We start from the raw sequence: 27483 nt of genomic DNA on the forward strand, positions 1-27483 counted from the left end.
GTTTTGGCGGTGCAAGGCTAAAAAAAATGGTGTCGCACCAATTATAGGGCTACCCAAAAAGCTCAAAAGTTTCCTGGCATACTTAGTAGCCGAGTGATAATTCCCTTCTTCTACTGCGATATGAGATGGGGCGCGTCCGAGACACAATATTTATGATATATTGATCGAACAGAGCTCAAGATTGCAGAACCGGCCCAAGCCGTTCTGAAGACCGTGGTTGACAGGTCGACTGAGATACACCTTGCAATAATCAACACCAGGTAAGCCAAGGATAACCCTTGTGCTTGTGCGACAGGAATTACGAGGGCAAAAGCAGAAAACGCGACAGTACAATCAAGATACATTGCTCTTTCTGGCCGCTGGCTTTGATAAGTTCAGGTACTCACGCGGGATCGTCGGGCATTACCTGGTATTTGACACTCAAAAAACCAGATGTGCAGCTTCAACAAGGTCTGCCCTTCGTTCCCTCGCCCGAACCCAAGCTCCAGCTCGCGAGGTTGTGTGGGCTGGTGCAACGCGCACGATAAGCGACCCCATGAAGCCCATGCAAACTTGCTGTACAAACGAGGCACTGCGATGTCAGACTTCTGCGAGCAGTGCAAGACTGCGTCGGCTCCAACTTACAAAGAAAGTGTCATGTTTTGAATTCAGACCTAGAAACATGACACAGTATGTTAATTTTGTGGAGGCACCGAAGGGCAAAGCAAACATGCGCCCAATATACGCCTCACGTTGAACGAACTGGGGGAGCAGATCTACGCACAGAGGAACATATGGTGGTCCTGTGTGAGTATGTGGGGAGAAGGCAGCATCGGTTTACTGTTACTTCGATGAACCATGAAAGATTCATCAAGCAGTGGCAGCCTGCTCGAGACGCAAAGAGGGAGTTGCAGTCACGAGATTCTGATGGGGAGTGCTGGTAAAGCACTCAAACAAAGCATTGGGGTGCTGAGCCAGTTGGGATTGTCATGTCTAGAGTGCACTTGATGAGCCTTTTACACGTGAGTCATAATTTTTAACAAATTTAAAGAGATATCCCTGACGTTCTTGCTAAACTCATTCATACGTTGCGGCGTTAGTTGCCCAAGCACAAGGATGTCTTCTGCCAACGAATGTGAACACTGTCAGAATGACATGAGGGTAGACCACGCGGGAATCAACTAAGTAAGCCACGGTCGACAGAGATACGCCCCGGAACTGTCAAAAGTTAGACACAGACAAACGATACAGACATCAAAGCGCGGCAGGTCCCAACATAGATACGGTCTACGAGATTCCTAGAGGGAATTAAGAGAAGCAAATGTGTCGCGACTGCAAGAAAAGGCTCCCGGCTGTCAAGGCTTTTTTTACACCTCAAATTCGGTTCAATGGTGTGTTCTGCTAACCTAGTAGTACTGATAATTTCGTTAATACTGGATTATAGATATACGAGATTGCGGCTCTATTAGAGTGCAAGAAAAGAAGACGTGCCATCCATTCACCAGAGGCGAGATTTCCGGAACCATCCAGGGTATTGTATGGCTTGCAAAGTACCCTGATGCAAATATCTAGTGAGTATCCTATTCATACAGATTAAATGACAATATATATTCAACTCCTGGCTAATAAAAGACAAAGACGCATCGTAGTCTCGCAAGATAGGGAGGGGATATATCTCGCTTTTCCAGACTTTGCTCAAAACTGGCTGGGGTATTTTCAGGACGGTAGGCTGAACAGAGCCCGCCCGATTATAATAAGAAAATATGGGTTGTGGGAGATTGGCAACCTCATAATATATCCGATTATCTGCCTGTGTCTATAACAGCATAATAAGTGGACAATTAACTACTTGTTCTTGTACCAGAGGGTCTACACAAATTCTACAAGTTCTACAAATTCTACAGACCTATGGAGTACCGTTCTATTCCACTAATATCGACACCGGGTCCGTGATTATGATTATTCTTTAATATAACTTCTGACTATAATTAGGGTCTTATTTCTACTTGGAGATCTTCTCTGTCACTAGTATTATACTATTCATTTGACAGGATGATCGTCCTTGGTAATATATCAATCATTCTCATCAGTCCTGTAGTCAAATAATTCGGTTCTCGATAGATACTATAAGAGAGGACCAGCGTACCCAGAAAGAGATCGCAAAGTATGCTTAAAGCAGGCATTGATCTCGTGCTCTGCAGACTTCCTCGGCCCAGAAAGGTCAGCCAGCCCTAACCTAAAACATGCATGATTCTGCGATGCGTCGCCCTTCTTCGCATTACAAGGATGTTTCCTCGTGAGTTTCCGTGTCCACGATCAGACCCTGTCCATCAGATGAGCTCTGCGAGGGGCTCCACCCAAGCTCGACCAATCTCACCGCGACGATTCCGACCAATCCTCGACTAAGTTTGCAGTGGACCTCGCGGGGAGATCCCTTTACCAATCTCCTCCTACGAAGCCATAGGCTCGGGACGCAGCTAAGCGTGCCGTCCTCGTATTCAGCGCCAATCACGGCCCCACCAGACAATGTCCTTGAGGAGATGGCTGCTCGGTGCCCAGCCGAGCATCTCGACACTGACTGGTTGGAGGACCCCTAGCTTCATGATGGTGCGTCGGTTTAGCACCGTTGCGGTAAGGGCTCGCCCGTTGACACGAGATTTCCCCTTGGCGGATTTCAGCCCACGACGAGGGGACATTCCTGGTGCAAATGAAAAAAAGAGGGCAAACAAAATACTAATGTAATAATAAACAGAAAATAAGAGCCAGAAAATAAAATGAAAAGGGGGCAGAATCCCTCGTGAGCAAGGACCATCGAAGACAAGTTCTTTTTATAGTGCGGCTCCCACTTGACTCTCCACGCCTGAGACCCATCTCCAACATCTCCAACGAGATCCTCCCCCAAGTCAAGAATAATATAGCGACATGACTCGCTTACCGTCGATAATCGCCGCGGCGCTCTGCGCCCTACCCCTCACCCACGCCTGGACCCTCAAATGGGAGAACCACACCAACGGCGGCATGCTGAACCTGGGCGAAAAGCCCAAAGGCTGCACAGTAATCTATCACGAAAAAGGGGAGCAATTCTCCTGGGACCCGGAGGGTCTCTTCTGTCTGCGATTATTCATCGACACCGAATGCGAGAACCCCGGTGGCGAGACCTGCAACGGCAAGCCCTGGAAAAAGGACGCCAGCAAGGACCTAGCGGCCTTCAGCGTGCGGGATATGCCGGAGTCGTCCATGAGCTACTACGGCCTCTCATCTGCCACGCCTTTTCCGACGACCCAAAGCAAGCCAGATGCGACGCCGACCGCGGACGATCACAAGAAAGACGACTCGAAAAACGACACTAAAGACGACACGAAAGACAACAACACCGACAACTCGAGCACGGGGTTATCGAGCGGGGGCATCGCTGGCATCGTGGTCGGCATCGTCGCCGGAGTGGGCATCCTCGCCGGCCTCATCTTCTTCCTCTGGCGACGCGGACGCGGCGCCAAGGCTATTCCCATTCCGGAGACGCCCGCCGGTCCACCCCCCAGCTCGCCCGGCGGTGCGTCCACAAACCCCGACCAGAGTACCTTTGCTGCGTCGGCGGCGGGTGCGTACGGATCGTCCGAGAAGGGAGACGTACCGGAGTTGCATTCTCCCAATGAGCATCCGCAAGGGCCGGCGCCCCCAAGCTATCAGCCTGTCGTGATGGCGGAGCTGGCGGCCGGGGATGTGCAGTCGGAGTTGAGCAATACGAACCAGGTGGTGGAGATGGATGCACAAGAAATTGCGAAGCGGCCAGTGTATCGGGATACGTGACAAAGAAAACAAAAACAATAAGGTGAAGGCGTTGGATTGCTGGCGAGTACATAATATTTAGCACTTCTGTTCACATACATACATATACCCCCATTTGAATACCGCAATTTACTTCATTCATTTCTCTAGCCAAGGAATCTCCTCTGGCCGATACTTATAAGCCCTAAAGATACCATTAGACTCATACAGAGACCCAATCTTCTCCATCTGCAGCACCTCGCGCTCCTCCATCAACCCCCGATAATCACGCAACTGCGGCACGACAAACTCCCACACGACGCGCCCATCCCGCGTCACCTCCAGTATCCGCCCCATAGCGCCCTCACATAGCAACACATTCGAGCTCCCCTTCACAGGCATCGCAGAGCCCATAAACGGCGACAGAAACCCCACCCCGCCCGTACTCGCATCCATCCACTCCCAACCCACCTCCTTCGTCTCCCTCGACACAATCACCGCCTTAGAAAACGGCTTCGACTTCTCGGGCCGAAACACCCCATTATCAAACACCATGAGGTCCCCCGACGGCGGCAGCACAACAGGACAATGCTGCTGGTTGACGACTGGCTGGCCCACGCTCCACACGACGGCGCCCGTGTCGCGATTGATCACAATCACCTTGGACGCGCTCCGCAGCGACGCTACGATGTTGCCGTCTCCGTCAACAGCCAGCCCGTTCACGAACGGCCAGTGGTTGCGCGCGTAGTGTGGTAGGAGAGGATACTCGGCGGGATCGAGGTGGTCCGCTGCGCGCCACTCCCAAAGCAGCTTCGCGCCGCCTGTGCCGCCGCCCCCGGGCTCGAAGTCGTCGCTTGAGGAATGATTGGATGACTCCCACGGCAAGACGAGCCGGATGCAGTCGCCGTAGATGGTTTTGTTGCTGTCGGCCTCGGAGCCGGGGACGCCGCCGCGCACGCGCGCCGCCTGGGCCGGCGTTAGAGGCTCCATGGTTGTGTAGAGGATGATGCGGCGGTCGTCGGAGTGAAGCTGGTCGTGGTGGGCGAGCGGGTCGCGGTACTCGCGTAGGATGGTCCCATCGGGGGAGACGTGTGCCATGACGCCGCCGCGGTACTTGGACCACATGGGGAAGGAGGGCTGGTCTGGCGGGGTGGGATGGGCGCCGTTGTAGGCGAGGGTGACGCCGTCTGGGAGGAGACGGGCGTGGCGACCGGCGCGGTAGGGAAGGGTCCAGCGGTGGACTTCTTCGCCGGTTGTGCTGGAGATGAGATGCGTGGTGGAGGAGGTGAGGGGGGTGTAGAGGACGTAGCCGGGGGTGAGGTTTTCAGTGTCGAGACCGCGGAGACCGAGACCGCGACGGCGGAGGGTGTTTTGTTCCATCTTTCTGTTTTTGTTTCTATATATCTCTGTTTGGTATGATTTATTGTATTGTTGGTATTGTTCCTGGTTTGTTGTTATCTTGATGTACGGGATGTTGTTGTTATTGCTGTAGGTTTCGTGCCCTAATTTACAGATATCATTATATCCACTATCAGCTCTAGGATGACATCTCATCAACCAGTCCTATCCAAAGACGGCATTACCATCGAAGACAAATGTCGAGATGTATGACGCGAATAGTATGCGATAATTCCGTCCAGAGTGGTGACGCCAGCGGAACGGCGGATCAAAGTGGACCGGAACCTTGGATCAGCGCGGATCAGCTTCATCATTCCGGGGTAGCATTGCTATCATGTACAGCAGGTACAGGGACTTTCCACACAACCAACTGTCCCTGGTTAATTAATCCACTCTATAATAATCATTGATCAGGTCAGAAGAAGTCCCTAGGCCAAGCAGAACGAGCCTGTGGATCCTCTCCTCGACTCTCGCCCAGGAACCCGACGTTGCACCAGGGTCTGTTCCTCCACGTCATTCATCGTCGTCTTCCGTTGTTCCCGGTGCTCTTCTTCGTCTTCTTTCTTTCTGTCGATCTCTTGTCGGACAGCGATAGGTAAGAAGGGATAGCGTTTCTCTCTGTTTATGCTTTCTTTCATTCATCCATCTATCTCCTCATTAAATGTGTCCATCTTTTGACGGGAGTCTCTAAAGCAAGTGAGTCTGGTCCCTGACTCCATTGGTATGTCTTCAAAACACCATTAGTATATAACAAGAAAAGAAGAAGGAAAGACTGACCAGATAGAAATGGCCGCCATCGACCTCCTCTCCCGCGAGATCACGCACCAGATCGTCCGGCGGAAAAATTGGGCCAGTGAAAACCCCGGCGTGGTGCTCGTCTTCTGCATTGTCTTTATCGTTGGTGTTGGGATCGTCTCACTGTTTATCTACCGAAAAGCGATGGCACGGAGCGCAGCTAAGAAGGAGCTCGAGGGGTAGATGTTGGGATAGGGATATGATTTGGTTGGGGGTTAGGGCTAGGATTGGCGTTAAATGTTTTACTGTATGGATGTCTGGTATAGACTCCTTGACTGGTAATTGTAATATCGGACTGCTCGGTCTCCGTCTATAATCATACATTAATTCAATTATCTTCTCGTCTCTACTCGGTATAATAATAGGTTAGTAAGACCAATCGGGTATGGCTACAGTGACGGGCCTAAGAGGTATGACTACCTCGTATCGCGAACTTATAACCTCCATCAAACCATCCGTCATCAACCATCCACCATCAACCAACAAAACACTAAACCATCACACAATGCCCTCTCTTCTGGCAACCTCCACCGCAGTCCTCCTCACAGCAACAGCAACCAGCATCTACCTTCTCCACACCTCGCTAAAATCCCGCGTGCACCATGAATCCCACCGCAGCAGCGGCACGCGCCTCCCCCCCGCAACAACAGCAGCAATAATGACCCTCCCACCAGCAGCGCTGACCACCTCATATCGCATCATGCACGACTCCGCAACGCAGCGTATCCCACGCAGCCAACTCTCAAACATCCCCCTCCCCGACCAGTTCACCCTCCTCGTCCGGCGCAACATGTGCGCGTTCGCGCGCTTCCCGCAAGCCTGGATCCTATGGCTGACTAGCCCGGCCGCACAGCGCCAGACATTCACGCAGAGTCATATCCAGGCACTGGACTTCAACGAGGGCGACGTCGTGTGTGCCGTTTACCCTGTGCTGCGACGGAGCGAGAACGCGGTCGAGATGGGGATTCGATCCCCGCGACTGCCGTCTGTCGAGGGGAGACTTGTGATTCGGTGGGAGGAGAAAGGGGACGATGTGGTCTTCTGTAGTGAGGCGGCTATGTGGACCGGGGTAGATGAGAATGCCGTGATGCCGTTGGAAGTTCCTTTTGTGCGGTTCATGCATGAGATGGCGTCGTGGTGGTTGTTGGATTCGGGGGTGCGGTATTTGGTGGGGTTGGGGAGGTCGGGGTGATTGTTCTATTCTTTTATTCTTCTGCTTGCTCTTTCTTTCTTTGTTGGCTTTATGTTTGTGCTGGCTTTATGCTGTCTGTTATTGGCATTATGGGTTCGTGGTGGGATTGTTGGTGTGGCGCTGGGCTAGTAAGTATCAAAGGGAATGTCTTTGATATCCCTCGATAAAGAATTACATTGTCGTCGTCTCTTGATCCCCTTGCTCATTTACAGATGCGATCTCACCGACAGCATATAAATACACATTTTTTGCCCCTCTCTCTCTGTCTATCCTCACCATAAACTTCACTCACAAGAACTCTACTCCCAAACTCAAACAAACCTACAAACCCACCAAAATGTGTAAGTACACCTACCACCACTACGTCCAGTGCGGCCACATCGCCACCTTTACCGTGGACAGCTGCTGGAGACTGGTCGAACAGCTGCGCCAAGGTCCCACACAAGTCACCAACTGCCTCAACATCGAGCGCCACGACCTGCTCCCTCAGGACGAAGCCTACATGTGCAACCAGTGCCGGCCCGCATATCTCGAGCGCATCCGCGAGAAACAGTTCAAGTCGATGCGCCCATCAAGCGAGACCAGTGACACCTCCTCGTCGTCTCCAGCTTTCACCCAGCTGGAAGGGCTCGGCGACTCATTTATCACCATCACGGCGGATTTCAAGATGACCGTCGAGCAGGAGGGTCGAGCTGTCTACCTCTCGCCTGATCCGGAGTCCCGCCAGCCGGAAGCTAAAGCTTCACCTGGCGAGCTGCCCGGATCGGACAACCGACCCTCTTCTCCTCCCAGTGCTTTTACATTCTTCGAGGTGCCAAAATATGAACCTCGTGCGAAGAAGAATAGCCCCGCCGCCCCCGCCGCCGCCCCCGTCCCTGTCCCCGTCCCCGCCGACGACGACGTCTCTGATATCTGGCTGGAGATCTCCCAGCCTAGAGAAAGCAGTGGGTTTTACGACTCTGATTCCGACGATACTTACCCCGACCTGGGAGAGGTAACGGACTCGGAAGAAGAAGAAGAGCAACCTGAAGCAAAGCCACAAGAAGAAAAATCCAAACCCGAAGAGAAGAGATCTTTCTTCGGCCCCGCCTTCATCCCCTTCATGTCACCACCCGCGAGCCCCAAAGGCATTTTTAGGTCCGCCGCAGACCCCGTTCTCGACATCGTCTCCGACGACCCCCGCGTCAAGGAACCCTGGTACCCGTTCTGCAACAGCCCTCTCAAGAACGAGCCAGCCCCGCGCACCTTCCTGCAGTCGCCCACTCCGCGCCGCACGCGCATCTCCCACATTCTCGATCCGAGCGAGTACGACGACGATGTCAAGTCGCTGTCTATCGGAACGGGGTTCCAGTCGGAGAGTTCGCTCCGGGCTACTAACGGTTCGGTGGAGAAGAAGAGGGAGGTGGGTAGGAAGGTGTTGGATCATATTTGGGGGGGGCCTGGTCTCTTCGGGAGTGGGATGCAGGGTTCGTACACGCCCTTGGGGAGTAATGGGGTAACTAAATAGCGTTTTCGTTACTTATTTTGAGAGAGCGGGTTCCTGGTTCACTTTTACTGGAGTTAGGGTTGGAGTTAGGGCTGGCGTGCGGAATTACATAGACGGACCGGTGTTTTGGAATGGATATATGCTTTGATTTGCTCGGAATTTGTATGCCGTAGAGAAGGGTTAAAACATTATGATTTAGTTAGGGCTGTTGCTTTTCTCTCTTCCTCTGGCACTTTCACCGTAGCAGTCTTGATTCTAATGTCAGTGTTCTTTCTTACTTCGTTGTCTTTATCATTTTCCACCATAACTACGTAGCCTCATTCTTTCTGAAGGCAAACATAAAGACACACTATGTTTATTAACAGGTGTGGTAGCCATCCACCATATTTAAGCACCACCTTCTACTACACCCCGGCCCAGAAACCCAGCACAAATCAACGAAATGCAGTCCCCAAACCCCAGCCCTAGTAACGTCCGCTCTCCAGCCGAAGTACATCCCCCCTTCCCCCTTTCACAAGACCTAACTAACCGAGCCTGAAGGAACCACCCTCCAACACATTCTTCGACGTACCACTCTCAGAATCACCACCTGAACCATCCCCTCCAGCCTCAGGCGGAAGCACCGACCCAGACGACGGCGACCACTACGACTGGATCGAAGCACAACATGTCCAGCAACCATTACACGAAGAAGAAGGCGTTTTGGTTGAAGAAGCTGAGATTGAAATTGCAGAATACATCTTCAACAACGACGATGACGACGACGACAGCCTTCCTGGATATAACAGCCCCAGCGAAGACATGCCCATACCCATTGTTGACATGGATGCGCACGCGTCTGATCTGCGGCATGCTCTGATTGAAGATCGGTTGCCTGAGGTCGAAGATAGTTTGGAAGATGATGTCTGGATGGTGTGGCTACTGGGGGAGGAGAGGAGGGAGTTCTCTCTGGATGTGTATCTTGGGGAGTGGATTTAGGGGGGTTTTGTATAGTGTTTTGGGAAGGCGCGTAGCATTCAAGATATGATACCCTTTTTGTTTAAATTTTTATTGGTTAACTGTGTATACGTTGTTCTTTCCGCGTATTGGCGTTAAGTTTGGGAAGGTGCTATGCGGGAGTACAGAGGTGGATGTCATGATGAGAGTATAAATCGTCACATTGAATATAAGGTTCCCTACGGAGGTTATAAGTGTCATGATGATAATTTGGTCAACACAAATCAAATCTCAACCCTATTCTTTCAATGCCTATTCCAAATATCAAGTGTCCTACATATACAAAACGAGAAGTCCCTACAAAGAACCACCCAGCACAGACCAACAAAATGCACTCCCAGCTCCCATACCGAGTACACACTCCACACCCTTACAAGAGATCCAACCCAGTTGACCCTAACCTGAAGGACCTCCCACCTCCATACTCATCCATCGCAGGCGGATCATTTCCACTCGAGGAGCCATCTTCCTCAGTTACGACTACATCTATATCCCTAGTCATAGCCACGACCACCAACCCAACTGACGAAGACGAAGATCCCCCAAACCCCAACAACGACCGCACCGAAGAGCAATCCACCTTTCCACCGCCATCCAACACACCCAACCAGCCTACGCACCGCTCGCAGCCCCACCAGCTCCTACCCAGCAACAACGGCACCAACGCCGACGACGAGCTCCCCGGCTACACCTCCGATGATGACCCCCCTAGCTATTTTTATGACCTGACAGAAAACCCTGACTTCAACTCTGATAGCCTGTCGGTCCCCTACGATGATGACAGCGGCAGCGCCAACAGTATCGCTTGCGTGCTACCCGAGCCCTACGAGCTGGAACAGATGTATATGGGTCTGGGGGTCGATACTGTTTCTGCAGAGTGGGAGTTGGCGGCGGATGGTGTTGCTAGGTTCGGTGAGAGATATCGTCCTGTTTGGTCTCGTGGTGAGGACGGGGTGATGATTCCCGATGGGGTGGGGGATCTGGAGTCAGAACTGCTCTTTGGTGAATACTGAATTTGGTTAGGATGGTGGAAGTAGGTTTGGCGTTGTTTTTATGCTATAGGACTAGGTAGTGCGCTGGAGGTCTTCTCCTTGGTGATATTACTATCTTGCATTGGATTGATGTTCGATTGGGTGGAAGTTTGGAATAGGTTATTTTGTTCTTTCTGCATTTGTTTCGATGTCTTAAGCTGTTACGCATCTCTTCTTTCTGATGTTGAGATCCCTGTCGGTAAACTAATCGAGATATCTCCACCATAATACTATAGTAGATGTGGAGATATCATTCATATCAAACCGATCGAGTACCGATTCGGTAGTTCGGAGCATTGGCCGACATATATTAAGATTTTAGTGTACAGGGGTGTATATGGAAAACAGCTAATTGACTAATCTACTTCACACAGGCTCCAGCATGGCCCTACCCGATTAGTGCATTTATTCACCCCCAAACCAAGAACCCACTGTGTCAAATAGTGATTGCCAGGGCCATTCTTCAAGACGGAGAATTTTTGCAGGAGAATTCTTCCGGGAGATGCTTTACTAGCTTGTCAGATTCATGTGATGATTAACAGGCTCAATTTTCCCATCTATATAAGATGCCTCAAACCCTGAACCAGACTAAGGTTGACCTTAATGGCCATTGGGCAGTCAGTCAGTTATTAAACAAGCATTAAGTATGAAATCAGCAGTCTTATCCGTCCTCCTTGCTCTTGGAGCCCGCTCCGCCCACGCCCAAGTCCAGGGCGCCGCGTTCGGCTTCGCGACGGGCACCACCGGCGGCGGGGACGCTCAGCCGCAGTCACCGGCTAGTCTGGAAGAGTATACTCCCCCTTCCCTCCCACTCCTTTTCCTTATTAGATGTACTAGATCAACTAACTAGCTGGATAGACTCACCGCCTGGATCACAGACGACACCCCGCGCACCATCCTCCTAGACCGGACGTGGGACTTCGCCGGCACGGAGGGCATCACAGATGGCAAGTGCTGCAGCACCGACACGACGACCTGCGAGAGCGGCACCTCCGCCGGGCAAGCTTGGATCCAGGACTCCTGCGATGATGGCACCTGGGTGGAGTGTAAGTACGACAACGCGGCGCGCACGCCCCTCGAGGTCGGATCAAACAAGAGCATTGTGGGCGTGGGCAGCGAGGGCGTCCTCAAGGGGAAGGGACTGCGTGTCACGAAGGGGAACACGAACGTCATTATCCAGAATATTCACATTACTGTGCGTCAATTTTCCATCTCTTTTGTGGAAGGGGAAATACTGAGACTGTGTTAGGATCTGAACCCCCAGTATGTCTGGGGCGGAGACGCCATCACGCTTGACGATACGGATCAGGTCTGGGTTGATCATAACAAGGTATTCTCTCCTTTTTTTCTTCGCTCTACACAAGCTGATATATGGAGATCTCCCTCATCGGCCGCCAATTCATCGTCAGCGGCTGGGGCAAGGCCGGTCACGTGACCATCTCGAACAACGAGTTCGACGGCGCCACGGAGTGGTCCAGCGGCTGCAACGGCAAGCACTACTGGACAGCGCTGCTAATCGGCGAAGACGACCAGTACACGTTCTCGGGGAACTGGCTGCACGACGTGTCAGGGCGGGCGCCGCACATGGGCACGGACAAGACCGAGTCTGGCATCTTCTTCCACGCCGTGAACAACTACTTCCAGAACATCGGGGGCCACGCGTTCGACATCGACACCAACACGTGGTCGCTGCTGGAGGGGAACTACTTCGAGAAGGTGGACACGCCGCTGACGGAGACGTCGTTGGCGAGCGGCGCGCTGCTGTATAATGTGCCGGATGAGACGGCTGCGGGGGCGTGCGAGGCTGCGGTTGGGTATGTGTGTGAGTGGAATCGCGTGGATGAGGGGTCTGGGGAGTGGACGGCGAAGACGGATCAGGATGTGCTGGATCGCGCGGGCGAGTTTAAGGAGTTTTTGGTGGAGCATTATGGGGTGGCTGAGGTGCCGGAGAAGGTGGTTGCCAATGCGGGGGTGGGGAAGCTGTGATCTACTCTATATTATTTATTGAGATGACATATCTAGTATCTACTACTTGGGTCAATTTCTACGTTTAAGATTGTGGGTTTATGTCTGTTTTCCTCGAACCTTGATCTATTCAAACGGTGGGTCTTTGAGTGCATGCAGTTGATCTATCACACCCATACCATCACACACTAGACTAAGACATAACAAGCATGTAAGACGCTTACTGGAGCGCCGTTAAACATTATGCATGTATCAAAACACGCCCATATTAGCCACAGAGGACGAATTACCAAAATCTCGGTCCAAGAATGTCTCCAGACCTCCAATACTATCTCCAAAACATCTCTCCAATTACCTCCAATAATCAATATGACGTCAGGACAAAAGATCCCAAACCTCGGCCAATCCAAACCAACCGCCACTCCACTCCACCCTGTCCCGTTTTTCCGGCCCCAGTTCAACTCCCCCTAACAGCATCAACAGGACGAACAAACGAACTGTCCCCTCACTAATACAGGAACAAAAAGACCAAACGCAAAGAGTCAATATAATCATGACCATCTCCATCCTCGTCACCGGCGCCACAGGCAAACAAGGCGGCGGCGTCGTCAACGCCCTCCTCGCCGAAGACTCCACCACCGACGTCGAGATCCTCGCCGTCACACGCAACCCGGACTCGGCGTCCGCGCAGAAGCTCGCGGCAAAGTCGCCCAAGATCAAGCTCGTCAAGGGCGACCTCGACGAGCCGAATGCGCTGCTCGATACCGCGAAGGAGGTTTCCTCCACGGGAGCCGTGTGGGGGGTGTTTAGCGTGCAGGTTAGTTCGCCCGTTTTCCCCGTTCCATTCCCCATTTCCTCTTCTCTTAGTATTCGGTGCTTGCTTGCCTCAAGCATTGATAGATACTCCCACGGATCTAGCTATGCTATGCCATGCTATGCTATGCTATACTATGCCATTTAGCTATCACCAAGTAACCAACTAACAAACAAACGAACAAAAACAGCCCTCCGCAGCCGAAGGCGCCAGCCTCGAAAACGAAGTCACCCAAGGCAAAGGCCTAATCGACGCATCAATCACCCACAACGTGACGCACTTCGTCTACAGCTCCGTCGACCGCGGCGGCGAGACCGCCTCCGCCGAAAACGCGACCAACGTCCCGCACTTCATCACCAAGCACCGCATCGAGCAGTACCTGTTCGAGCGGACGAGCAGCCTCGGCGTGAACATGAGCTGGACGGTCTTGCGCACGGTCTTTTTCTTCGACAACCTGGTGCCGAACTTCTTCGGCAAGGTGTGCGCGACGGCGTGGGACGCGTACCTGCAGGGCCGGCCGCTGCAGGCGATTGCGGTGAGCGACATCGGGGTGTTTGCTGCGAAGGCGTTCCTGCAGTATCATGATCCGCGGTTTAGGAATCAGTGCCTTTCGCTGGCTGGGGATGAGTTGACGTTTGAGGGGATGCAGGCTGTGTTTCAGGAGAAGACGGGGGGGCCGATGCCGACGACGTATTCGGTTTTGATGTACTTTGTTATGTGGATGGTGGGGGATTTGAGAACTATGTTTGTTTGGTTCTATGAGCATGGGTTTAAGATTGATTTTGCTAAGTTGAGGGCTATCCATCCTGGGTTGAAGGATTTGGGGACGTGGCTTGAGGAGGAGAGTGAGTTTGTCACGAAGAAGTAAGTGTCATAACTAATGGTTGCATCTGTTAAATGAGGGTTGTTCTGGAGAGTTGTATGTACGTACTGATAAATGCCTCGTGAACAAATTGCATGTCTTTACTACACCGCGGCTGAAACAGGTCGATTTTTCAATTATATTAGGAATATGCAGGACTATCTACATCGATAGCCTTTGCGTGCAATATGCCAAGGTATATGAAACAAAGGTCAGGGCTCTAAAAAAGAGAGAAAGAGAAAGAAATCAACTATAACAACCCCAACATGTTTATAGCAGATGTATGCTTCGACCTCCGCATACCCCCCTCCACCCCCATCAAATGATGAACCGCCATCTGCGCCCCGCGCACGGTGTACTCCATCCCAACGACTGCCTCGTTCGGGATCTCCACGAACTGCCCAATCAGCGCCATATTGGTCACGCCCTCGGGGACGATAAACGGCCGGTCTTCGACCCCCCGCGCCAGCAGCGGAGCCACCATGCGCGGCACCACGCACGGCGTCGTGACCGAGTTGTCCAGGATGTCCTCGAGCGGGAACTCCAGCTGGTGCAGAATCTCCGTCATGACCTCGCGACCTGTGCAATCGAGCATCGGCTTCTTCACCGCGTTGCCCTGCTCCTCCGGGTGTAGCGCATATCCCCAGAGGATGGCGACGTCGTCGGGCTGATTGGGGATGACTGGCTGGTGGGGCATGTTGATGCTGAGGAGCCAGTTACTGTCGCGGAGGGTCACCAAGGGTCCCATGCCAGGTTGGTCGCCCGTGAGCTCGACGAAGCGGGTGATGAAGTCGCGGCCGGGGCCCCGAAGCGTGATGGTAAACGACCCTTGGCGGGACTCCTCCGTCCGCGTGCAGAAATTGTATGCGTTGCCGAAGATGGGGTTCTTGGTTGATAGTTCGAGCCACAGGAGCCAGTTCTCGTTCAGGACCTTTTCCATCTCTACTCGATCGAGCGATGGCACGCTGTCGTTCGTCCCGGTCGCCCGGCCCGACAATGTGGATCCCACAGCGACGATCACGATGTCGTTGGAGCTGACCTCGATTGTTGTCTCCGGTCCGCCATGCTTGGTCGCTCGGATGGCCGCCACCCGACTGTTGGTATGGGGCGGGTCGAAGATGATGTCATTGACGATTGTGCCGAAGCGGAAGTCGACACCCCGCGACTTCAGAAACTGGCCGATTGGCTCGATGATCGCATGATGCCGGTTGTACGGAAGGTGGTCAAGCAGCTGTCGATCGTTGAGCTCGTGCACGTCGGGCATGAACCGTCGCAGGCAGCGGCGGAACTCGGTAGCGCTATGCCAGGGCTCGAAGCCGAATCTAGTCACCACCAAACCGATCAGTATATATCAATAACCACGACGCACATCCGGCTGGACTGCAACCCACTTACGTCGTGGCAAGTGTAAGCCAGTAGTTACTGTGAAAAAAGCTTCCATGGAAATAGTCGTGGATGCGCGATCGCCCCAGGTTCTTTTCCGTCTTCGATGCCAACACGAACAGATCCATGCGGTCGCGCAAGCCCAAACCCACTCGTCTCGGATCAACACGCGCGAGTCCAGACGATTGGCGCGTCAGTAGTCGTGTATTCGTGCGTTTGGGTAACGGCTTGGCCTCGTTGAAGTCGTGGATAGTGTCGAGCACGGTCTTGAGCGGATCCGTCGGCGACGGCACCAACGACAGCAAGCGTTCCATACACACATCGTTGAAGAGCGGCATGGCGCCCGCGCGCAAGTCGTACCCTCCATCTGGAGTTTCCGCGATAACGGTGCCTTCGCCCACGACCCCCACTGTCTCAATGATGTGCACTCGCTCTGGAGGCACATGGGCCTCCTGGATGAGGTGCACCGCGGTGGTCAGAGAGGGAATGCCGCTGCCGAGGATCCAAGCGTCCAGGTCATTGGTCCGGCGCTTTTCCGGTATGGGCGTGGGCGAGGGCGAACCCACGCCCGGAGGGCGGAGTGTTTCTCTCATATAGGACGGCTCTCGTTGTTGCTGGTAGATGTTTATGGTTGTCGGAATAGATCCATGATGGATGGGAAATGCTGCGTACGTATCTCCGTCAGGGCCATTCTCATCCCTTCCCCAGGAAGACCCCGGAGGTTGCAGTTCCCTTCAAACTTCCTAGCGGGGTCGAGTTTGGTGGGATGACGTTTTCAGATGCCAATTATCAACGGTGGTGCCGAATCACGGCGGAATGCAACATCGAATGGGCTTGCGCGGCCCCACCTTGACGCAACGACTTTTGGTCCAAGGTCACTTTTATAACTATATATGATGGAGATTGTGATCTGGGATGTTATTAGGTAGTGCTTGTGCTGCGAGATGATTATCGAGTAAAGGCTGTATTGTCGATACAGATATAGACCACTAAATATTCATGCCATTGGCATCACGAACTGCGGCACGATGAAAACTCGTTCATAGATAGAAAATTTTGCTCGCACATACACCTCGCATTTGTGTGGCTATACTGCAAACGGACACTGCCCCATCCGGGTTTTCTCAAGCGTTTCCTTGATTTCCTGTGTCGTCTTCCGCCCCTTGCCCTGAAAGTACTTCGGCCCAAGGTCTACGGTGTCGTAACCTTGGGGATAGTATTTGTCGCCTTCGTCCCCGGGAACCGGTACACCTAGAGCTCGACTGATCCACGCGCCAGGGCCCCAACGATTCCACAATGTTGGCTTGACATAGTAGGGCGGGCCTTCCCATATGCGCACGTGGTGTCGGCCCTGTTCATTCGCCTTGTCGCTGAAGACATCCTGGCGGAGGAAGTAAGGCCTGGGGAGGGACAGATGCCGGAGGTAGAATTTGCGGATGGCCAGGATAGATGAGAATATGATTCGGTAGGTTTGTGGTGGTGGGTCGTACCTGCCATTCTTGTTAGACATCACCAGATCTAGACAGCAGCCCCACCAGTACCATCGACCGACAGATGATAAGTAGGAAAAAAGAACGAAAGAAGAGTGAGGGTGAGAGACAGCAGAGAGACTCACAGCATAGCCTTTCGCAATCTTTCATCCATCATGCAAGAAGCAAACTTGACCCCCATAGGTTGCACAAACTTCGGCATCCCAAACACAAGTACATCCATCGTCTTGTCAGCGACCGCCCGATTTGTCTCATCAGGCTTCATACACCTCTCCTCATAAGCATGACTCCACACGGTGATCTCCTCCAGGAACTGCAACCCATCCCGGAACCCCGTCTTTCCGGACGGCAGCTCCTCGAAGCTGATTCCCAACGCATCCCCCAGACTCTTCCAGTACGTCCCAATCGCGCAGCGCTCCAACTCGGTCATGGACCGCCACTCGAACATCTCCACAAAACGCACGGGTTCAATGGCAAACAGACTCAGCGTGTACAGCATGTCATCCTCGAGGATCTTGCCGCTGGCGCGGTAGCCAGTGTGCAGGAACTTAGTGCGGGCGATGGAGGTGCGCGCGCGATCGGAAGACGGCTCGAAGGCCATGAACTGGCCGATCAGAGCACCCGTGTCGGCGTAGCGTTTGAAGGATGTTGCGGGGTTGGAGAATTGGGATGTTTTGAGGAGGAGGGAGGAGATGGTGGGTATTCCGTAGGTCTTCAATTTCCATCATTTCTTCCTGTCAGTATAGGACAGAATAGGTGCGGTACGGTTGATAGTAGTTGAGAGATAAAACGAGAATACCATACCCGGAACAATGCAAACTGTAGCGCTTTCAGTGCACTGAAAGGAAACTCCAGCTGCAGGATGCGTTTCTGGATCTCCCAAGCGTCGTGGTCCGTCATGTGAGCCATCGACTCCCGCGTCGAGTACCGTTTATACTTCTTGTTGAGGCTGCGCACCCGCTGAAAACGCAGTGCCTTCACCATCGTCAGATAGGTCGCCAGTAAGGCCCCCACTGCGGTGAGTCGTCGCGTGGGGTTGTCCCATATGGCTGTGAAGACAGCCCGGATGGGCAGACCCTTGAGTGACGAGATGGCGTTCGCGACCTGCTTATCCATTATGGCTTGGAGAGAGTGCAGTGATATCGGATCTATAGCTCAGCTCTCCCTCCAGGGCAATATTGTATCTCCATCATCATCCTGTGCGAGTGCTTTTATACCGGTCCACCGGCTGTGGTCGCACACGCCCCTTTGGGCCATCAACCGGAGACCCGAGATACGACGGCCCTGCTGGCTGTCGGATCCGGTGTCAGCCCCATCATCCCACTGGGTGATAGCAATCTAGCAGGCAAGCACACAATTCGATATCAAACGTGAGGTGTTGAGGTGGATTTGGACTGTCATGTGCAGTGATCGTCGCGGTTCGGCGGACCGAGGAAGGCGGGGAGCGGGGTGGTCTTGTTACCTACCCACTCCATCTTTCCTTCTTCTGGGGAATAATAGTACGAGTCCAAGTGCAGACAGTGTGAGTCTGTTGATTACCAATGGGTAGGACCAAGTGGAATAGCCGAGGTGGTGCGGGGTGATGAAACTGAGGCGCAGAAAGGATGGGGATGAGGCACCGGAGAGTAGGGAAGCCGAAGTCGTACGAGATGTAGATCGCGGATAGAAGGCGATCCTTGAGGGGTCCAACTTCCTTGTCAGAGACTCTGATGGCTGAATCATTGGTGTTGAGCGTCATACATGATAGGCTATGATCGAATCTTCGTGGGGCACGATAGTGCCTAGTCCCCAATGAAATCCATGCTGATTGTCATTGTGCTCTAGTGGAAGTCATGATGGCGTAGTGTTATCAAAGAAAGAATAAAGCACTGACCTCGTCATCATCATAGTAAAGGTCACTGAACATGGTTTTCATCAGGTGGGAATAATATCTACAGTCACGATTTGTTCTCCAAATAAGAGTCTAATAGAGCAAAATGTGAATGATCCCAGCGATAACAGATAAAACATGAAGTTGACTGATAAGAAAGTGGGGACAGTGGAAAAAAGATGAAGAAAAAATGAAAGCCCCCGCGGGGGCTCGAACCCCGAGCCTCAAGATTAGAAGTCTTGCGCGCTACCGATTGCGCCACGGGGGCTCTTGTTGTGATATCGATGCCGAGTGTGCGAGTGTTGAGCAGCCAGTACTTTCTGAAACAGCAGGGATGCTTAGCATCACTCCTTTTCTACTAGTGAATTGGCCACACCACACTAACAACAATAGTCTATTCGAGATTTCTACATGAAGCTACTCTAATCACAATGGAGTCACTAGTTTTACTTCATTCATCGGTTGATGTTCTCATATTAAGCCTAGAAGGTGTGGGAGAAGAAGAATTGGTATTATGAGAAGTTGTGTATTCTTGATATATAATGGGATTGAATAGTGGCTATACCTACATTTAAACACGGTCGGTCAACCCACTCCAACCATTATACTGATATTGCAGTCATATTTCAATCATTCCAACATAATCACAGACAGCGTCAACCCATCCTCAAAATAACCAACTCATCAATCTAACTATCCCGAAGAACGACGGTTCTTGGAACGTTTCGCCTTGTTGGACCTCCGCTGCCTACGACGAGGAGTACAAGTACCCTTGCGGCCATTTGAACCACCCGAACTGTTCGAGCCGTTCGAGCCATCCAAGCCATTCGAACTCACATCCTGAATGGTCGAACCCACAGCAATATCATCATACCAAACGGTCCTCGTACCCTGCGACCCCTTCATCCCCTTATCGTCATGCCACCCATTCGCATACAGGCCGACCCGGAACTGAAACGCCTCCTTCTCATCAACAGTCGTAGCGAGATTCCGCTCATCCACCACCTTCTTCCCATCATACCACACCACATAGGACCCAGTATCATCATTGCGCCAGTCCGCCAGCAGAACAACCTGGTGCCACTCGCCAGCAGTCACCTCAGGTAAGTCATCAAAGCTCTTGAGGTCCGAATCACAGGCACTGCCCATCTTAAGACGCGTGTAAAGCCTGCTCCCCTTCAGCCCGACCATCGTCGTCGGCACGTAGTCGTCGCAGCCCGAGCCTTTGAAGTCCGCGATGAACTGCGCCAGGTTGTAAGACTGGTCGTCGGCGAAGTCCCACGACTCGTCTAGTCGGAAGCGGAAGCCGTATGCGCCCGAGTCGCCCAGCTTGTAGACGTCTTCCTTGTATACCTCTGAGTGGTACCGCCCGTCGTAGTCTGGGTCGAAGACTTGCGTCATTTTGAGAGAGCTTGGCTCGCTGTAGAAGATTTTGGTGTCGACTTCCACGGTGCCCTTGTTTTCTTCGTTTGCGCCGTCCCAGCCTTTGTTAGTGCCTAGGTTTTTGAAGGCTGCGCCGGCTTGGGTTGGGTGGGCGAGCAGGAGGAGGCTTGCTATGCATGCTGGGAGGAGGGTTTGTGGGAGGTGCATGGTGGCTGCTGTGAGGCCGTGTTCGAGACGCTCCCTTCGACTCGGTGGGTTGGTTTTGCGCTTGGAGGCGGTGTCTGGGTGGATGGGCGGGTTCTTACACTCCCTAGACGCAGCGGAAATCCATCGTTCCTATCAGCCATTCAACTTCAACAGGAGATTAGGCTCCTCTGTTATACCCCCCGTAGCTGGAAGGATTGTGGTGCTGGAATTCGGACCCCAGATGCCAGTAGAAGGATTCGATGGTCCGCTCCACCTGTCTGATACGTGCCTTGGATAAGGAAGGTATGTTAATTGGCATAGCTAAAGTATTAAAAGGGTGTCTGATTGTCATACCGCGGGTGGTAATATCTGCAATGCAACTGCAGAGAGCGAAAAGGTAGCTGTCAGGCGACTTGAGCCAGTCTTATCAGCCATGATGTGTTTTTGACAGAGCCTTTTCGTGGCGATCGCTTGGCCTTGTAAGCACGTCCATCATCAGGTTGGGCATATAAGGGTCTCGGGTCAGATTGAAAGTGTATCGAATCGCTCATGCAATACTACCATAAACTCCATAGTTCACGGCATGATCCAGTGCCCATAACAAGATTGAACAACACAGACAAAACACCCAATCTACCATAGGTTTACCCCGCGAATTGAACTCACACTGTTTCTAGGATGGTACGCTGATCCCCCCTTCCGAGAATTATTAACACGGCTGTGTACGCCCGAGGGTCGTGGCAAAGAATCCTTCCGCCCCATTCGATCCACGACCTACTGTCCAAAGCGGTAGTAGGGGCAGGCGATGATCCAAATAGGTGACTTCAACGTGCATCTCTGCAGGCCCTCCGGTTTCTAAAAACTGTGGATTAAACTCCGACCAGAGCAGATATCTAGGCACGTGGTGCATTGCTCAGATCCTGCGTGATCCTCAGATATCCACCAGCGTCTCCCATGCCTCATGTATACCCTTGTAGTCTTGGCTACGGCATTGCATCCCCTGTTGAAGGATCTTCCTTGCCTTGCTTTATTCCGGAGTTTCGTTCCCACCGAGGATTGCATTAAGTACCTGTCACGTCATCCGCCCATGCACGTTGAATCAAGTTGCTTCCCTGGAAGGGCGTAAAGTGGATAAGGAGAGTCGGCATGGACCCCAAAAGCAAACGAGGAGCTCATCTTGGCACTCGCGCGCTAGACAAAGCGCCGAGGAAGTGGGCGTGGGGTTCTGCAGGAACAAAAAACAGGATCTGAATCCTTGACGATACCGTGGAATTGCCACGAAGGCACACCGTTGCAAGCGAGTCTTGCGCCGTCGCATGTTGGGGGAAGCGGCGGGTGGCGAAGAACGGCAGACCAACGATGCACGTATCGTAGTGATAACTCACACTGGAAGGAGTCGAATTGATCATCGTGGGGGACGGGTCCGAGAAGGATTCAACTTGGCCTGGTTTGGGGGGGAGTATGGAATATGATGAGTTCAAGGGCGGGACGGAGACCGGGGGGGGGAAATATGTCGATTCTGCAGTTACAAAAGGTCAAGATGACTGGGGTTTTATCACCGAAACAAAGATAATCGGACGCACTTGGGTTTTGAGAGTTGCTCTCTCTAGACAGAGGAGTTATAAAAAAAAGTTTATACGACGTTGTAGAGTCACAAGTCCATTCCTAGCTAACATCCATTTTCACACCATGCAGAATAGTACTTTTTCCCGACAATTGCAATGCTCTTTACTACCGATAAAAGACATCCTAATTACCCTGTCTGTACACATGGCTGCCCGCCCAGGAAGAACCTACACCCACCCATACAGCACCTCACCAGAGACCCCCAGCAAAACCCAATACCGTAGTCACTACCAACAAAGCAAACAACCCCCTCGGCGTCTCTCTCTGCAAACTCCCACCAGAAAATAAAGAAGAGCCAGTACTCCTAGCCTGTCCAGAATCGCCCAAGTCATCACCCGGTCCCAATCCCTCCATGCCACCCTGCACTCCCTCGGCAGCACTAGCAGAAGGCCCAAGACGCGAACTTCCGGAACCGGTTTGGGCATTATCGTAGCCAATAGAACCAGTTGACCCAGCAGGGACAGGCGCTGTCACACTAGAAGCACGATAAACCGGTAACAAGCCATGGGACACGCGTGACCCACTAGGCATCCGATCCCAGGGATCCGAGCAAGAAACCACTGTCTCTGCATGCACAGTCTCTCGAGCAGGGACGTAGCCGAGCGTCACGGGCGGCGGAAGCGGAATGGGCGTGAATCGGGGTTGTGCTCGGGGTTTGCTGTGTATCTCTTGGTGAAGGATTCCTTGGGGGGAGGTGTCTTTCTCGGGGAATGGAGCGTCGCAGAGGATTGTCTCTGGGACGGCTATGGTCGTGCGGTGGGAGAGGGTAAAGCCTGTTCCGTTGACGGCACAGACGGCGTCGCCGGCGGTGGGGTCGGACTCGTAGCCTTGATATTGGTTCCTTTGGTCAGTATGGGTTTGCTTGAGCTTGTTGAGGACGTGGGTGTGGGTCTAGTGGTTTGCTCTAGATATAGATATAGGCCTATTCAACGTGGAGCAACGGATACGTACAAACAGCCAATTCCGCAAGTTCCTCCGGAAGTATATCAGACAATCTTAATACTCTCGTTAGACTCAGGCAATTTTATTGTAACACGTGCGAAAGGGAGCCACATACTCAATACTGCAAGATCGGATCTCCGCGGTCGTGGGTCCCACACAGGATATGGTTGTTGATCCGGCTAGCGATCCATGAACGCAGTAGACCCCACCGGGCTTAGAGCACAGAAGGGTGTTCCTGTTCTCATTACTGAGCATCATAGTTAGCTCTTTGACTCTTCGCGCATGGAGCAGTCCTTACTATCCGATCTGCGAGTACACGGGAATGGCGAAGGCTAGAAGTGACAGGAACTTGACTAAGAACTTCCCCTGAGCCATTGTGATGCTTCGGAGGTGTATTGATCTCGAAGCTTTTGGATCGGGGGATGTCTGAGAGTTGAGGTCGTTATTGCTGCCGCGTTTGTGTGTTGTGTTTATGAGCAAGCAACTGGTGATTGTGGAAGTGAGCGTGCCGTGACGCATATTCGACACATCCTGAGCAGAATAGGGTTATGTCGCCTTCAATGAGTCTTCTTCCTCAGTCTATTGCATTGAAAAAGTAGCGGCGTCATAGCATGCTAAAGTGTACTAGGTATCCTAGAGAGTGTACCTAAATAGGTGATGCTGTCTTATATTCCGTTCAATCTACAGAACACAGGGAACTTGACAAAACAGCCCGGCCCTCCATGAATTATTGCTCACAACTGTCCTTAATACGCCAATACATCAAGTGGCGACTACACAATACGGATACCTACAGTCCAGCGCCAACGCTATACACTTCATGCACGGAGCCAACAGCCGGAGAGGCACAACCAGAGAGTCATAAAGCATGATCGAGTCTGCTAATCACAATAAAGAAATATCTATTGTATATCGCTAAAAACCAATAAGAAAGCGAATGTCAAGAAATAAACCGCAGCTTATTTCCCAAACACCTTGAAGCGGTCCTCGATGGGCGCAAACTCCTTCTTACCGGGCTCGCCGGCCGGCGCGCCAAACACCAGCTGAGCGTCCAGCTTCCACGAAGCAGGGAGGTTCCACTGCTTCTGGATACCCTCGTCAATGAGCGGGCTGTAGTGCTGCAGGTTGGCGCCGAGGCCTTCGCTCTCCAGGGCGGTCCAGACTGTTCAATTATTAGTATTGAATTTTCTGAGATAGGAGGAAGCTAGGTGGAAGGAGAAAGAACATACCCAGGTACTGCGACATGGCGTTCGACTCCAGCGCAAAGGGGTCGAACTTGTCCGCGTAAAGGGCGAACTGCTCCTTGATGCCGGCCAGGGTGTCGTAGTCGACGAAGAAGAGGACCTGCTCTCTTGTTAGCGAGGGTGGCCCCAATGGGAGAAGGGGAGGAAGTGCCAGTCACTCGGTGACTGGGTAGGGAGACATACAGTGCCGTAGGCAGCGCGGAAGGCATTCAGCTTCGGCTTGGTGTGGTTCTCGAACATATCCTTGGGCACGTGACCGGCGGCGACGAGCCCCTCCATAGCCTGGATGGCAATGTCCCAGACCTTCTGGTGCTCCTCCTTGAGGAGGAGGACCACGCGCGAGGTCTGAGTGTTGAAGGAGGAGGGGACATGGAGGACGGAGTCACGGACGATGGCCTCAATGGCGTCGTCGGCGATGGGGGACTCGGCCTTGAGGCCGTAGTAAGTGCGACGGGCCTTGACCAGCTCAAAAAGCGTGGTGGTGGCGGGGTTGTTGAACTGAGGAGCGGTGGAACCCATTTTGGCAGGTTTGGTTTGAATTTTTCTTTTTAGTTTTTTTAATCGCAAGGAATTGAAATCCGAAGGTGTCAAGTTTGTGGTGGGTGGGCTGGATACTATTTATGTTCTGTTAGGTAGGTCGTTGTTTGGTGGGATTGTTTCCAGATTGATTATCAATGCCCCTCTTTCTTTTTGACACTGATTGATGAGCATGATTAATCATTTTCAATCCACTTAAGTTTTTGTATAAACCACATTAAAGGATGGGGTGGGTATGTTCATTTCTTCTATCACTTTTCGACCCTCTTCCACCATTGGGATCCAATAGAAAACAAAGGCAATGTGGATATATCGGCCGAGTCAGCAATTCTAAGCATAAGCTTAACCATTTTTAGTCAGGGGGCAATTCGTCGGGACTTTGGATGCTTTGATCGGATAAGATCACCATTATGACAGACAGATGGTAAAATATCAAGAATGAAACAGAACAGCATAGAAAAGTATATGCTCTAGAGTTTATTTCCGCTCATACACACTCATCATATCCGTTCCCTTCCCACTCTCATACGACCGCCCCGGCATGAAATATTGCACTCGCTGGAAAGCCCCACACAACCCGTCCGTTGCTGCCTCAGGCGGTTGCGAGATCCCCGCCACTCCGTCTCCCCCGCGGGCCAGCAAATCCCAGTGCACACCGTTCACACCCCACGGGGGCCCGTCCTGCAACGGATCCTTGTACATGGGGAACTCGAGGCAGACGAGGACCCCGTGGGGTTGGACTAGTTGTGCCATACGGGCCGCCCATTGCGGACGCACATGCGGGTGAAGGGCGCAAAGGAACTGTGCTAATATCAGCCAGGTAAAGCGAGGGGAACTGCGGAGTAAATGGGAATTATATGGCTTGTGTGTAGTGCGTTCATCAACCAAGGCAGAGTGCGGGGTCCTAAACGGGAACAAAACGGCGAATGTCCGTATCTGAAAAAAAAAAAAAAAAAAACACACCGTATAGTCGTATACAAGGTCAAACTTGACCCCAGCATCTGAGACCTCCCTCTCCCACCCCGACTCGAAAAAGTCGCCCACGATGAAGGTGGCGCTTCCCACGTCTCGCGTTAAAGATTGCGCTTGATCAAAATTGTATTCCTGAGGACGGCTCATCTCGACAGCGGCATACTTTCTCGCCTCCGCGACGGCCGTTGCAGATATTTCGAGCCCGTACGCGTCGAAGCCATGCAGGGCGAGCATAACCACGTCGTAGCCTCTTCCGCAGCCCTATACTATCTGTGAGATTATCACTATCATCCTGTTGGAGCATCGCCTTCAAACAGGCGCAACATAATGACAGGGGGGAAATACCGGGACAAGGGCCTTCTTACGCCTTCCATCTGTCGTAGATGGAGAAAACGCTAGCGGCTGCTGCTCGATGAGATCAATCAACGCCGGTGAGGGCTTGCCCCGGTCCCATAAGTCACTGTTATTGGAGTCCCAGAGAGCGGACCACCCGGGACCATGATCCTGTACGGGTCTGGGGTGTAGAATTAGCGTGGATCTTTAAATTGTATTGACGTGTTCTGGTAGAAGGCCGGTTTACCGCTTGAGAAAGTGGCTGATAAGTCGGGTGGGCTGTTGGGCGTTGGTGGGGTTTGGGAAAGACATTGTTAGGGGTTTATTCACGTATTCAAGGACACAGTTGTAATGATCAAATGGGGATGGAGATGGGGATGTTCAATGATATGTGGCGCTTGGCCTGTGGAGCCCCCCGCAGGGCCTTTTGCTATTGTTGTTTATAATCAACAACTCAATTGCATTGCACCTTCGAAGTGCTCATAAATATCCCAATACAATCCCAATGATATTCCAGATTTATTGTAATTTAGCCCTGAGGCTCATGGATCACTTGTGTAAATTATAGATAGTGAGTCGTCCCCATTAACCGCATCGACGCAGTGATTAAACGACGAAGAGAAAAGTCGTAACTCTATAATCTAACCCATATATACAGTTCTCCCAGATTCAAATATGCAGTACAAAATGCTACGAAAAACGATGTCCTCCTATACTCCCAATCGAATCCAACCGCGACGGAGGCAAATAAGATATCCCAGCCTCCCGTGAATTAGACCTCTCCAACGCCGCAAGGAACGCTTCCCGATCGTGAATATTTTGATCAATCGATGTCTGAACCATAATGTCTCGCGACGGTCGGCGCCAAGGGTAAGCTGTCCATTCCGCCGACGGGACCCGACACACCTCGGACCGTACCTCGGTGTGGCTATTCTGCGAAAAGTTCGGGTCTGCGTACGGCCATTCCTTGTGGAAGAAATGCATAAAGTCCGAGGATTTGGTGGACGAGGTGCAGACTTTGCGTCGGATCTGCTCCGGTAGTGGGCACCGGTTGAAGAAACGCTGGAGGAGCGGGCGCATGAGGACGAGGGAGGCGCAGATGATGGCGAGGTTGATTTCGAGGGTGGTGTAGAGGGTTTCAAGGGAGCCGCTCCCTTTGGGTTTTTTGGTCAGCTAGGTTATTGGGGGGGGGGGGGGGGGGGGGGGTTGAATGTGTGCGCTGGGGGTGAGGGAG

General features: G+C 52.4%; 13 protein-coding genes and 1 non-coding gene across 14 annotated transcripts; 7 read left to right on the forward strand and 7 right to left on the reverse strand.

Moving 5' to 3' along the window:
- Nucleotides 1-2901: 2901 nt before the first annotated feature.
- On the forward strand, nt 2902-3844 carry P168DRAFT_301121 (uncharacterized protein; the record flags this gene model as incomplete). Its single annotated transcript, XM_024838491.1, has 1 exon — nt 2902-3844. One exon carries the CDS (start codon nt 2902-2904, stop codon nt 3784-3786), a length of 885 nt encoding a protein of 294 aa, XP_024697010.1. The 3' UTR covers nt 3787-3844.
- P168DRAFT_16272 (uncharacterized protein) lies at nt 3845-5387 on the reverse strand. Its single transcript, XM_024832855.1, has 2 exons — nt 5328-5387; nt 3845-5246 (listed from the first exon to the last, which is right to left on the reverse strand). The coding sequence occupies exon 2, from the start codon at nt 5122-5124 to the stop codon at nt 3904-3906; it is 1221 nt and encodes a 406-aa protein (XP_024697011.1). The 5' UTR covers nt 5125-5246; nt 5328-5387; the 3' UTR covers nt 3845-3903.
- A 297-nt stretch (nt 5388-5684) lies between these two features.
- P168DRAFT_286540 (uncharacterized protein) lies at nt 5685-6275 on the forward strand. The gene is made up of 2 exons (XM_024836366.1): nt 5685-5863; nt 5927-6275. Exon 2 carries the CDS (start codon nt 5929-5931, stop codon nt 6118-6120), a length of 192 nt encoding a protein of 63 aa, XP_024697012.1. The 5' UTR covers nt 5685-5863; nt 5927-5928; the 3' UTR covers nt 6121-6275.
- Nucleotides 6276-6396: 121 nt separating this feature from the next.
- On the forward strand, nt 6397-7316 carry P168DRAFT_286541 (uncharacterized protein). The gene has a single exon (XM_024836367.1). It carries the CDS (start codon nt 6443-6445, stop codon nt 7127-7129), a length of 687 nt encoding a protein of 228 aa, XP_024697013.1. The 5' UTR covers nt 6397-6442; the 3' UTR covers nt 7130-7316.
- Nucleotides 7265-9593, forward strand: P168DRAFT_331848 (uncharacterized protein; the record flags this gene model as incomplete). The annotated part of the gene is made up of 4 exons (XM_024841649.1): nt 7265-8595; nt 8815-8875; nt 9036-9105; nt 9156-9593. The coding sequence occupies exons 1-4, from the start codon at nt 7467-7469 to the stop codon at nt 9591-9593; spliced, it is 1698 nt and encodes a 565-aa protein (XP_024697014.1). The 5' UTR covers nt 7265-7466.
- A 347-nt stretch (nt 9594-9940) lies between these two features.
- Nucleotides 9941-10624, forward strand: P168DRAFT_278012 (uncharacterized protein; the record flags this gene model as incomplete). Its single annotated transcript, XM_024835646.1, has 1 exon — nt 9941-10624. The coding sequence occupies one exon, from the start codon at nt 9941-9943 to the stop codon at nt 10622-10624; it is 684 nt and encodes a 227-aa protein (XP_024697015.1).
- Nucleotides 10625-11288: 664 nt separating this feature from the next.
- On the forward strand, nt 11289-12628 carry P168DRAFT_294473 (polysaccharide lyase family 1 protein; the record flags this gene model as incomplete). The annotated part of the gene is made up of 4 exons (XM_024837957.1): nt 11289-11431; nt 11501-11837; nt 11892-11972; nt 12020-12628. The coding sequence occupies 4 exons, from the start codon at nt 11289-11291 to the stop codon at nt 12626-12628; spliced, it is 1170 nt and encodes a 389-aa protein (XP_024697016.1).
- Nucleotides 12629-13040: 412 nt separating this feature from the next.
- Nucleotides 13041-14407, forward strand: P168DRAFT_323555 (NmrA-like family protein). The gene is made up of 2 exons (XM_024840699.1): nt 13041-13424; nt 13612-14407. The coding sequence occupies exons 1-2, from the start codon at nt 13161-13163 to the stop codon at nt 14287-14289; spliced, it is 942 nt and encodes a 313-aa protein (XP_024697017.1). The 5' UTR covers nt 13041-13160; the 3' UTR covers nt 14290-14407.
- Nucleotides 14408-14533: 126 nt separating this feature from the next.
- On the reverse strand, nt 14534-18272 carry P168DRAFT_314520 (oleate hydratase; the record flags this gene model as incomplete). The annotated part of the gene is made up of 5 exons (XM_024839784.1): nt 14534-15605; nt 15679-16280; nt 16760-17156; nt 17282-17868; nt 17961-18272. 5 exons carry the CDS (start codon nt 18270-18272, stop codon nt 14534-14536), a joined length of 2970 nt encoding a protein of 989 aa, XP_024697018.1.
- Nucleotides 18273-19221: 949 nt separating this feature from the next.
- P168DRAFT_t32 lies at nt 19222-19294 on the reverse strand. Its single transcript has one exon. It is a non-coding gene; the product is annotated as a tRNA-Arg (tRNA).
- Nucleotides 19295-19631: 337 nt separating this feature from the next.
- Nucleotides 19632-20992, reverse strand: P168DRAFT_16421 (polysaccharide lyase family 20 protein). Its single transcript, XM_024832861.1, has 2 exons — nt 20950-20992; nt 19632-20884 (listed from the first exon to the last, which is right to left on the reverse strand). The coding sequence occupies exon 2, from the start codon at nt 20614-20616 to the stop codon at nt 19720-19722; it is 897 nt and encodes a 298-aa protein (XP_024697019.1). The 5' UTR covers nt 20617-20884; nt 20950-20992; the 3' UTR covers nt 19632-19719.
- Nucleotides 20993-22408: 1416 nt separating this feature from the next.
- On the reverse strand, nt 22409-23538 carry P168DRAFT_331865 (uncharacterized protein; the record flags this gene model as incomplete). Its single annotated transcript, XM_024841650.1, has 3 exons — nt 22409-23112; nt 23173-23194; nt 23480-23538. The coding sequence occupies 3 exons, from the start codon at nt 23536-23538 to the stop codon at nt 22411-22413; spliced, it is 783 nt and encodes a 260-aa protein (XP_024697020.1).
- Nucleotides 23539-24029: 491 nt separating this feature from the next.
- On the reverse strand, nt 24030-25157 carry P168DRAFT_301129 (Nitroreductase). The gene is made up of 3 exons (XM_024838492.1): nt 24591-25157; nt 24393-24507; nt 24030-24325 (listed from the first exon to the last, which is right to left on the reverse strand). Exons 1-3 carry the CDS (start codon nt 24924-24926, stop codon nt 24123-24125), a joined length of 654 nt encoding a protein of 217 aa, XP_024697021.1. The 5' UTR covers nt 24927-25157; the 3' UTR covers nt 24030-24122.
- Nucleotides 25158-25421: 264 nt separating this feature from the next.
- Nucleotides 25422-27132, reverse strand: P168DRAFT_294476 (thiopurine S-methyltransferase family protein; the record flags this gene model as incomplete). The annotated part of the gene is made up of 5 exons (XM_024837958.1): nt 25422-25779; nt 25966-26177; nt 26262-26430; nt 26497-26528; nt 27106-27132. 5 exons carry the CDS (start codon nt 27130-27132, stop codon nt 25422-25424), a joined length of 798 nt encoding a protein of 265 aa, XP_024697022.1.
- Nucleotides 27133-27483: the final 351 nt, after the last annotated feature.

The sequence above is a fragment of the Aspergillus campestris genome (assembly GCF_002847485.1).
Source record: "Aspergillus campestris IBT 28561 chromosome Unknown P168scaffold_1, whole genome shotgun sequence".
Lineage (NCBI taxonomy): Eukaryota > Fungi > Ascomycota > Eurotiomycetes > Eurotiales > Aspergillaceae > Aspergillus > Aspergillus campestris.